Source organism: Micropterus dolomieu, linkage group LG13 (assembly GCF_021292245.1).
Source record: "Micropterus dolomieu isolate WLL.071019.BEF.003 ecotype Adirondacks linkage group LG13, ASM2129224v1, whole genome shotgun sequence".
NCBI classification, from domain to species: Eukaryota; Metazoa; Chordata; class Actinopteri; order Centrarchiformes; family Centrarchidae; genus Micropterus; species Micropterus dolomieu.
In genome coordinates, this window is record NC_060162.1 from 16379772 (window position 1) to 16392070 (window position 12299).

The 12299-nt window shown below is 37.8% G+C and overlaps 1 protein-coding gene across 2 annotated transcripts; it reads left to right on the forward strand.

Annotated features, from left to right (window-relative positions):
* Positions 1-6011: 6011 nt before the first annotated feature.
* Positions 6012-7899, forward strand: rbp4l (retinol binding protein 4, like). 2 transcript variants are annotated; one of them, XM_046067112.1, is made up of 5 exons: positions 6012-6021; positions 6482-6599; positions 6693-6829; positions 7160-7272; positions 7361-7899. In XM_046067112.1, exons 2-5 carry the CDS (start codon positions 6483-6485, stop codon positions 7582-7584), a joined length of 591 nt encoding a protein of 196 aa, XP_045923068.1. In that variant the 5' UTR covers positions 6012-6021; position 6482; the 3' UTR covers positions 7585-7899. The 2 variants fall into 2 exon arrangements, with proteins under 2 accessions (XP_045923068.1, XP_045923067.1); XM_046067111.1 differs by lacking the exon at positions 6012-6021 and having other exon boundaries at positions 6421-6599.
* The last annotated feature ends 4400 nt before the right edge of the window (positions 7900-12299 follow it).

The window sequence follows — 12299 nt, forward strand, 5'->3', positions numbered from 1 at the left end:
AATATTTTTAGTTTGTCCTATATCTTCCATACTATTTTTCAGTTGTTATGTGTTGTCTACAGTATACTGTGTCTGTCTATCTCTCTCACGCATACAGGTCCACCTGTACAATCTCTTTAAGTCCTTATTAAACAAGGCCTGCTCTGGCCTAAGCCCTATTTAGTTAGGACACTAGCTGATTATCTCAGCACCCCAACTCACCATCTTTCTCCACATGCAATCTTTAATGCAGTCTACCTGTAGTGCCTTTCTGAGTTTTCCACAGCAATGACCTTATCATAGTTAGGAGACTGATGGTCAATGACATCCTGAGAGGGCTGAGGGAGTGAAGCCATCTAAAAGCTAGACACTGATTTAAGATTTATACTGATTAGTGATAGTAGAAACAAACACACACAGACATAAAGTGGAAAAAGAGAAATGCTCTGGGCTTCTGTAAGAAAGTTAATCCTTTCATTCAGCACAGGGAGGACCTGTCTATAATAAGGTTCCATAAACACCTTAAACAAAAGGTCAAATAGATAATCTGCTTCCACTATAATAGATTACGGCAGGTCCAGAGTGTATGGATGACAGAATGAGTCAAGTAAGGAGGGCATAATGATGTGTTGTGTCTCCTGGGCCCTTGGAGAAAACCCACTAAAACCCAGTACTGCCTAATGCTGTGGTGTGTAGCATGTAGCAACATGTTTTCTATTCAGGGTTCAGAAATAGAAAGCTTTAGCTGATTTATTTATATATAATTGTTATTTAAAAAAAAAATAGTTACTTCTGTTAATATACAATTTGTAGCTATATCACAGTGGATCAGTTAGCAATAAACATGAATCTACAGCCATGCTAGCAGCTCTGTGAGGCTACTGTCTATACAGTGCTTTGAGCTAAAAGCTAATGTCAGCTTCTTAACATGCTCACAATGGCAATGTTAACATGATAAGCTGGGGAAATGTTTACCAGCATCACCATCTTAGGATGTTAGTATGCTAACATTTGGTATTTATAAGTACACTAAGTACAGCTGAGGTAAATGTCTTTAGTTTGGCAGGTATTTGTTCATAAACCAAGGCATTGACCAAATCAGCACTTTGACCTGATGATAGCCCTACAAGAAGAGCCAGAGGATCACAAACTTTATTACAATTCATCTTGACGGGTGAATTGATGTGCATACAAGGTTTCAAGGTAATCCATCCAATAGTTGCTGAGACACACACAAATGTCAAACTCTTGATGGTGCTAGAGGAAAAATCAAAAAAATCAATAAATAAAATAGAGTTATTTGTCCTCTGTGAACCATCCAGTCTATGTTGAGGTAACTGGATAAGTGAAAACTTTGACCAGCAGATGTAGCTATAGAGGAAGAGCCAGGGGATCGGCAAAGTTATATTGCAATTCATGTTATAGTTGTGGGGATATTTCAGTCTGGATCAAATTGGTGGACAGGATGGACATTTAATGTTGTGCAGTTGCAAACAAGTGCCATAATATGAAAAATATTCAAACTCTTTCTGGACATTAAGCTTATCTGCAAAGTTTTATCTCTGCATCTCCTTGAGCTAAATTTCCTTTAGACACTAATTTGGCAAATAAAACAATCACACGGGGAACTTTGAAATAAATCTTTATAGCTTCATACTGTTGAACTACAATACACATATTAACTTTGTTTATAAATATATCACAGTCAAATATATTTTCTTGGTTGTTAACCAATCTCTTCAGACATTAAGGACCACTCTGAGTTTATGGAGATGTTAGATTTATTTCTGTTGAATATGTCTGATTAGTCTGTTACATTTAACTTCTAAAATGAAATCAGTTCTTACTGATTCAAAGTAATGTTTCCACCACTTGCTGTGTATTGCAAAGAGATCATGATAAATGCTGTGTATACATTATATGATAGGTTCACATTTCGAGGCTATATTAAAACATTACTAACATGCCCGGATGCACGCTAAAACATTTCTGTTTGCTATCATTGGTTCTCCTGTCCATACTGGCTGTAATGTGACCCCTTCCTAATGCTGTGACATGCTTATTCCACAATCGAAAGATACATGCTTAATTAGCAAATAATAACATAGACTGCTGAAGCCCCATTGAACTTTAGAGGACATTTTTTCACAGACAGAAGCCTGTGGACTTTATCCCCAATTACTTACATTGGATTTACATAGATTTACAATTACATAGGAATGGATCTCTTCAGGGCCAGTACGGACACAAGGAACAATTACAGTGACCAATAACAGTTTCATTATACATTTGGGCATGTGAGTAATCTGTTGTTAAACTTGAAAAATTATGAACATGTCCTGTAATTTGTGAGGAGATACACAACTTGGATTTAGTGTACCTCTTATCACTGTAATGAGGACACACAGCTATAGTTAATACTTACTAGATGCAATATGGACATTAACCACAGGATGGCAGCAGGCCCATGTTTTAGATGCTGTACTCATTAAAGGTACAATGGGTCATTTCTGGCCACACCTCCAAACAAATAAAGGGCAGATCCCCTCTGTCCCCTGTGTAGGCTTGCACAGAATATATGATTGTTGACTGACATTTCCTGATACCCTCCTGGTAATTTATCATTTTTATGAGGCATTTTATGTGTTTCCTATAACTTCTTATAACCCCCTTAGGCACCCTAGCAATGAAACAATAGAACATGACAGATGTAAATGTAAACAATCTGTGTGAATATTTAAACTATAGCACACAGGGATATGGATATGTTTAAAGTATGTTCAAATCAATATAGAAGGAAGCTTTGTATTTGTGGGTTGTTACAAGAAGTAGAAATACACACTTTTTAGTCAGACCTAAACCTTTCTAGCCCAAAAAACTGTCCAAACGACCAATTCTCCAAATGGCAGGCAATGTCTCCACACTTTGTGAATAGGATGTACAGTATGAGCTTAAGGTTTTAGGCAGCAGGTGTTTGCACAGTCTTTGAACATGACATTATTTAAATGATGGTAAGCAGAGGGTGTAATCGTGGTCTTAGCCTTGCCCTGGGTCTATCAGCCAATCAAAACCAGCTGATGACCATGACCTGAGCCTTGGAGCATGCTCTGTTGATAGAGCCACCTTTGGGCTCACAGGTGTCCTCAGATTAAAGGTTAATTTATATAAGTGGTTTTACAAGATCAATAATCAAATAAGTATTCATCATCAATCACCAGTTTCTTTACAATAAACAACATGGAGAATGGAGGTAGGGTCACAGAATTTTTAGATTCTCACATATTAACCGCCACATATTAATAAATAAAGTAAAGTTTATTGCATTTAAGATATATAAATAGTGTATATAAAAAGGTGTATAAGTTTATTTTTGTTGACAATCCATTTCAGGCCGTACAAGTAGGATTATAGTGCTGAGCAGCACAGTCGGTGGAAAAAATAGATGGTCTCTCTTGATTGGCTTGTCAGTCTGCATCCTCACTGAGGAGACTGTTTACTATCAGTGTGGGGTGAGTCTGCAGTGATTAACTTACGCTTTGATTTTGTGCATCAAAACAACACACAAAAGAACTTAAGTTAAGCAAACAAACACATGAAGACTTTGGATGTTATTACATGATATGTTATGCAGCAGTAATCTCATGTTACCGGGGTTAATCCGGGAAATGAGAGTTCACAGCAGAGTGAGTGAGAGAGAGGATGTGTGTGTCTGTGTGTAGGTGCATAACAGCAGTCATTGATTCAAAGTTATAGTTGTAGTGTACTATAGTAATTTTTAAGATGGGTCACCAATTCGATCCTCTTTTTGTGGTGAAAGCCCCCTCAAACTCAGTATAGTGTACATAATCTTATGTAACTGTGCTATCAGTGTTGATGTAATTTTAAGAGGCTCATCCCACTATTTGGAAAATTTGGACTCAAATACAGGCTACTTCTTATTCCTTTATTCAGATCCCCATTAGCTGCTACTAATGTGGCAAATACTCTTCCTGTGGTCCACATACAACAAACATACAAAAAAATACATATAATACTATAAACATATAACGAACAACATACAGGTTATACACAAATCTAAAAACGATACCTACAATGCTTATAAAAAAGTATCACTATGCGTGTACATGATTACGCAAGCTACTGACAAAGGAAAAAGCATCACAACACTGCATCAGTCCTGAGTTTTTTTCAAAACTAGACAACCCTTTGTAGCCTACTGAGTACTAAAGAATGTTGGTTTCTCACATGCTTTATTTGTGAGTACAGACAATTGGGTTGTTTCCTATAACAGATATTCCTAAAGAAAAGGGCCAACCTCTCTTCCACTCTAACCCATGAGAGACTGGCATGCACATTGTCTGTACTCAGCCTCACCCCCGATGGACTGGCCAGTGTGAGTCTTGCAGCTTTATTTTGAGCTATTTGTAGCTTAAACGGATCTTTTTTGGCTGCACCTGACTAGACAGGTGAACAGTAATCAAGGTGGGATAAAACTAATGCTTGTGTCACCAGCACTCCGGAGGCAGGATTACATGCTGATTGCTCAACCAAAAGAACACAAACTAAAAAGGTAGTCCAATTATTCTTTAAAGTGGTGTGAGATTTATCAAATACTAATGTAATAAAAAATGTAGTATAACTTTAGCAGTGATATTGTATGCCCTTGTGCGTGAGTGCACATGTAAGAATGCAATACATTGCATTTTTGTTGTTATTATAATATTTATATTCAGAATTTTTAGAATTTGTCTCTCAAAATTGGACATCATTATTATAAGGAAATAAATATTTAGTATTTACTCATTGTGGCGCTTTGTGAAGTATGCAGTCCTGTTTTGGTTTGAATGTGAGCAGACTTGTGTGCATGTAGTGCAACTTACAACTTCACCTAGATGTCTAGTGCAGAATTTTGCAAGCCACTGGGATTCAGCCAGACTTGTGAAATTTTTCATATCATTTTCTGTGACTTCAAATAGTGCTTGTGCAGTACACAAGTACAGTACAGTATTACAGTATTCCTTAGTTCTTTTATTGTTGGATTCGCCAAAGTATCCGAGGAGATTAATATCTCACCAAATGTGTGTATGGTTCAATATATACCTTGATGAAAAGTGAGTGGAAAAACGGTTGTGTCCAAATTTAAAAACATTTAATAGGAATATAAGTGTGTTAGTTTATTATTGACTGTTTGCTATGTCAGGAAAATAGAATTAGAATTGTGTTTTCTTGTTGATTGCAGGCTAGTTTTTCAAGTTTAGTTTGACAAATGAAAAATTTGATCATTAACTTCTTTTTCTTTTTTAAAATCAGAAACTCTCTCTTGGAAACAGATTTTCAACAGATAAACACATGATCATGACATCAATTTTAATTACTTTTTGTTTTGTCTGCAAAAATGGCTGCACCATAACAGCTCAATTATGCCTTGGTTTACCCCAAACTAAAATAGCACAACACTCCACTTATATAATATTTGCGATGCACATACTTTGCATTTACACACCAATCGTTTAAGCCTTGTATCAATCCTGTTATCTCAGATGGTGCATGACAACGTGCATGTGAAGGCTTTTCTTCATAACCCAGTCATTAGAGAGCAAAGGTCAAAACGCATTTTGTGTAGCAGCAATTTCTTTCAGTTATTAATACTTAGTATTAATAGTTGAGTAAACGCTTCATGTATGGTCTGTACTGCTATGGTATGCACTTTGCATGCATTCAAATTCACTTAATGAGTTTGCACCTGCATCTGCTCATATGTGCATGTGCCTTTTTATTGTGCTTCCAGTCAGTTACATAAAGGTCTAATTGTTTTTATGGTAATTCTTGGGCAGGTTTGAAGCCAGATTAGGGTAAGGATTTTAACCCAACAGGATTACCACTAGATTTAAGCACCTTATATAGAACCAAGCAATGAAAATCAGCCGTAAGCTTGTCTGTGGAGTGTGTATATAAAGGCTGCTTCAGACACAAGACCCAATCTGGTGGATAACCACAACAGTAGTAGAATTTTATCACTGTTGCTTCTTTGATCCAAAACAGGTAAGACACTAAATTTTTACTCATGTCAAGACAATTCACCTTTTAGTTACATTTCATCAGTTGTACCCAGCAGAAAGTAAGTAAGTTTATATTCTGTTAAGAATACAAATTTTCTCTTCTATCAGCTTTAACTGTTTAAATTAGAGACTTGATAATCATCTATATCGTATAATGTGGTGTTACAGGTTGAAGATGTACTTTTGTCCAAATATTTAGTACTGACATTTTGGCTTAGAATATGTTTTTTAGACTGTTGTGTTGCTCCAGCATGTTATAGGGTGTCCCATGGTGCTATTACAATATATTGTTGGTGCATTAGGGTGCAATAGATCAGGGATGGTGGAATATTGGACAGTTTTTTTCTCAAATAATTATACTGACGTGTGTGAATGAGTAGTACTGTAAAACTAGTTTTCAGCTGTTTATGGTGCTAATACACTGATATGTATGTTCATCATAGAATGGGATCCTCTAAACTGGCCCTGCTGCTGGTCTTGCTGTCCTGTGTGGAGCGCTGTCTGTCTGCCTCCTGTGTCGTTGACAGCTTCACAGTCAAAGAGGATTTTGATCCCAAGAGGGTGAGAGAACTGAAACACACAAACAGCATGCATGTTTAAAAAAAGTAAATAAAAAAGTCAAATGATTTCTTATGTTCTTCCTTTTCATTGCAGTATGCAGGAAAGTGGTACGCACTGCAGAAGAAAGATCCAGAGGGCCTGTTCCTGCAGGACAACATCCAAGCTGAGTACACAATTGATGATGATGGCTCCATGACCGCCTCCTCCAAAGGACGTGTCACTCTGTTTGGGTAAGTCAGAGGGCCAGAACGACCTTCTTGACTCTCTAAGACCTGTGGAGACACCTACATTTTTCAGAAAGGATCAAGTGTAATTTTCTAGAAGCACATTCTGAACAGCATTAGCTACAAGACGGGTTTTCCCTGGATTATGAAGGATTAGGAAGAAATGCAGGTTGGAGTGGTGGGTCTTTAACACAGGAATGTGGGTTTGAATTCACTTTCACTAACTTAAGAACTTCAGTTGATTTAAACAAGGACAATGATATTAGTCAAAGACTGTTGGGTCATTTAATACCTTTCACTGTGATGCTAATCTGTGTTTGCGTCATCATGTTGCAGCTTCTGGGTTGTGTGCGCTGACATGGCTGCACAGTACTCTGTCCCCGACCCTGCCACCCCAGGCAAGATGTTCATGAACTACCAGGGACTGGCCAGCTACCTGTCCAGTGGAGGTCAGCTGTGCACAAATATCACCCTCACATCCCTCATATTACCCCTCATTTTCCTTCAACACTAACTTCCCCCTTTCTGTCTAACCAGGTGACAACTACTGGGTGATTGACACCGACTACGACAACTACGCCATCACCTACGCCTGCCGCACCCTGAAAGACGATGGCAGCTGTGACGATGGCTATGCCCTCGTGTTTTCCAGAAACCCCCGTGGCCTGCCTCCTGCCATCCAGCGTGTCGTCCGCCAGAAGCAGGAAGACATCTGCATGGCCGGAGAGTTTCAGCCTGTACTGCAGTCTGGAGCCTGCTAAAGAGAAAAAGAGAAAGGAGAACAAGAGAGTGAGACGCTAAGAAAGCCATCTGGCTGCAGTCTAGGAGGCTTGAAAATAAGAGGAGGGAGAATGAGAGAGCTCATGTGTGACAGAAGGCGTGTAATGTTGTGTATGTGAGAGTTATAATGTGCAGTGAATGGACAGATGCAAAAAAAAAAAAATTAATGAATGAAAAGAGCAAGGAAAGGCTTAGCGTAGACAGTAAAAAAAATCTGCGTATTCCCAACCAGGATCCCAAGATTTATATCCCGTACATCCTCTATAACTCTGTGTTCATCCATTGTTTGTCCAAGGTAAATGTTACTGTGGTGTTTTGAGTGAATGTGAAACTTAAAATAAAAAAAATATTTTTCTAAAGAAATAGCCAATCACTGGAATTCTGTTCTTTTTGCTCTAAAAAAACATGGCGTGAAATTTATTTTCCCAAACATGAATATAAATCCCAATATAGTTAAAAACAGGCTTAAAACATGTTGCACTTTGGCCATATAAGAGGCTGTGATCCAGAGCTGGACTGGTAATCTGGATTAGCTACCGGGCAAATGCCCGCTGGGCCGATGCACCTTTGGGGCCGGTGTAAGGTAAATTATTTATTTATATAACTGTTTTTTAAAAATCACATCTCCTACTAGCCCCCACCCCTTCTGTTCTCTGTTTCTTGCTTTGCCGGCCAAACAAAGTCCAAAAAAAGCACTTTAAGCAAAAAATAACAATAAGCTACTGATTACTGCATTATATTTTATTATATAGTTATATTGTGAATTGTCACCTGCCACCTGAATATTGTGCTTCCCTTTATAAAAATAAAGACTTTTCCTCCTAAAATTGGTGCAGGAAATGTCTACAGAATGCAGGAAATTAGGTGTTTAATGCTAAAAATCTTCTGTGGGAGGACTCCCAAACCTCCCATCAAATATTTCATCTATAAATATTTTTCTATTCTATCTGTTAAAATATATTTTTATCTTGTAGTTATGCACACCAATCTTGTGCAAATGTTACGTCTCAGTGTTTCATCATACGCCTAATCTGACCTCCTAAATAGATTGTGTATTGGTGAGAGGTGTGATTTTTTTGTCCTAGTCCAGCCCTGCTGTGATCCCTCCTGAGGTCAAGAGAATGCAGACAAACCCAACACAACACACACTGAGCAGTAATGAGCTTACTGGTGGTCTGAGCTTAGTCCTATTAGACTAACTCAGCTGTTAGGACACGTAGTGTTCTCCAGAGGTCAGGATTCATATCAGGAGCTTTCTGAAGCCTTGCTTATATTGCAAAGATGACTCAATGCTAAATACGCACAGGTTAGAAAAAGCAGCACTTTGATGCTCAAATGGTCCTGATAGATTTATTACATCACTAATTTGGTAAAACCCAGGTAAAGGAAAAGAGAATAAGAATGGCTGACAATGAGAGACTGACTAAGAAAGACAGATGGAGATGCTTGTTTCTATTGCTTGTGTGTAATCCGTTTGATGTTATGCTACATGTGCTGAAGCTAACAATGGCCGAGCATTACTGTTAATCAATATACTACATCTGGTGTCCTGGCTTACTTCATGGAAAATGTCATTGACTTAAATCATTTTAATGCGGTTTTTGCAAATTTGCCTTGTTCTTTCGCAGTTATATCAGAATCAGCTTTATTTTAAGTTGCTCTCAGTTTTACACACAGTTCCAAGAGCAATTTACAGGAAGATATAAATAGACATATGGCTATAAACAAGGATAGCAAAGCTGAACAAAGATAGGTAAAAATAAACAGAACTATTATGTATGAACAAGTAGGTGAAATAGCATATACGTGAATATATATAAAAGCAACAATGACCACAACATACAATCTCTATATACAAGTCAAATGTCTCTGTAAATTGCAAACAAATACAAAGAGTGAATGCATAATGTAATATATTACTTTTTATACATGAAGCTTGGATGTATGCATGTATACATGTCTATAAAAAGTATATACAGAATGCAGGATTTATTAATACATATTTGACAATGATGGATGACATGTACATGTAAAAGCATGTTAATTATATTATTATACATCATAAACACAATGCAAAAATGCCTTGGAAGCATGTTGAATTGATTCACTCTTTGCAGCATTTATTCATTTATTTTTGAGATGTAAAATGACACCAGGGGGGAATAAAGGTTGTTAAACCCATATAGATAACATTATAGCATAATGTGGACATGTGTCAACCTCCATTACTATTTAGTATTTAGCATAGAGGCATGCTAGATCAATTGATTTTTTAACATCTTTTACCCAACATTACACCATGAAAAAGATCATGAATCCTGATGTGGAGCAACATGAAACCCTGTTCTGCGATGTTCCTGTTTTTAAACAACTCAGTATTTAAGTCGTTTTTGATAATAAACTTAAAAATATTCTCATTTTTATTTGCAGAAGCATCCTAGCTGCACAATCGGAATGTGACAGGGGATCATAGGTAATCCCTGAGTGATAAAACGTGTTGGCGGGACAGTGTGTAAGGATCAGGCATCAAGCCAAAGCTTCAGTTAGTCTGACTGTAAACTAATTTAGCTTTGATGGGATCAACTGTTTACTTCAAATAGGACCATCTGTAATTTGCAATTGAAAACAGCTAAACCCAAACAGTGTTTTATATTTCTGTCAAGATTTAACCTGTGTAACTGATTTCTTCTATCCTAGGGCATACAATTTTGACATGTTCTTGGATTTCACACTAGACAGAGAGTAAAGGAAACTCTTTTTACTTACGCATTACTCCTAATGAAAAAAAACAAACAAAACAAAACAAAAAAGTAGCCTGTAAGCGTGTCCAGATTTTTGGGGGGATAAAACCCAGACTGTTTTCACATAAATAGGCTACAAGACTAAGGTAAGAATATTAATGGGTTTATCTGCTTGAGTCTGGTGAGGCTGTAACTCAAATGTCCCTGATCTGGTGGATGCCAGAGGAGGAGGTTATGGTGTTTTCACTATCATGTATAAAGTTGAATGAATGTTTGCAATTGCTGCCTTTACTGAATAAATTGTATATTATTTGCTATATTAAGAGCTGTCCACTAGAGTGCAGTGAAACCACATCAAACACTGAACAATGAACTTGAAGACCTTTAGACTTAAAAGCAGTTATTATAGTTACTGAAGTTGCAAAAATCGTAGTTAGCTTTATGCATCATTGTATCTGTTGGGCTTCACACAGGTCTTGAAAATAATAATACGTACATAATACATTCTTTTCCTGTCTCCCATGGATGGTGTGAGTTGGCAGTTTCAATGTTCCTTTCAAGACAGCAGAAAAGATAATATGATTCTTCATTACAGTTTGATTTAAAATTTTGTCTCTTTTGTGTCTCTTTTGTTCAGATAAGTGTCTCTTTTGTTCAGATAATTGAAGCCAAAGATCCCCTGCCCAAATTTATTTTAGACTTATAAACAGTGCCTAAACTTAGAGAATATCTGGAGGTGTGCTTGTTTTTGAAACATCACCAGACCGCTTAATCCAATGATCTGTCTGCCTCCCACTCACCTCTGTCGTCATTCTCTATCTTTCCCTGGGTCTCAGTCTGTGTTAAAGAAGGAGCAAAACTGTTGTGGTGTGGTATCTCCCTTTTGTTTTCCCCTTCCCTTTGTTTTCTGTCTGTTCTCCCTATCTGTCTCTGTGTTGTCTGCGTTTGTCTGGGCGTGGCTACACTCTGTGGCTCAGAGTCTGCTTTTGAGTCCCTAAGTTTCTGACATTATGACACAAACAGAGGGAAGAAAGAAAGATGACAGTACTCCAGCTGCCATCATTTAAAAGATACAAGAAAATATGAACAAGCTCTGTGGATCGGGTTCCATAAATCTATTCCACAGGGAAAGTGTCAGGGAAAACTGAACACAACAGTATATTTATTATACAGGAGCCTACTATAGTCCACTGTGTCACACACACACACACACACACGCACACACACACGCACACACACACACACACACACACACACAGTGACCATTAAAGTAACCACCCTCCTATAGTTTGCTAATTATTTTGCTAGTGAGAACTTAACATGATATGTAAGTTTTCTGTAAAATACAAATTTTACATCAGTTACACAAAATGGTTAAAGTGTTCAGTTGGCACATTTTCGAACGAAATTTCTAGCTATCCCAGAAAAGTTTTACTCAGTGGCAACGACGGAGCAGGGGGGTGGCTTCTGGGGCTTCAGTCCCTAACATTTTCTAAAAAGCCCCGAATGTTTTCGGTTTTTAAATTAACTTTGTTTCATTTCCCCTCTGCCTCTCTGACTGGACCGGCAAATCAATGGAGCAAAAGCATCTATTGGTCCGTTGTCATAGCGGGTTATTGTCTGTTTCATTCACTCGTGTCACCTCAGTGAGCAAGCTTGCTAACAGGCTAACCAATTTATGTACTGTGGCAATAAAATTTTTTAGAAGGTAAACCTCAGCCAACACCCACAGAAACTGTTCAGCAGCATCAGTCATATCTCTTTTCCACCAAAGCATTTTGAGAGCCGGTTCGGAGCCGGTGCCTACTCGCAAACCAGTTCTTTGTGTTTCAACAGCCAAAGAACCGGTTCTCAGCCAGGAAACTGGTTCCAAAGCGGCACCTACTCTTTGCTGGACTAGAACGTTTCTTTTACCACGTCATGCTTACGTAGGGGGCTGGGGGCTGGGTTATTTT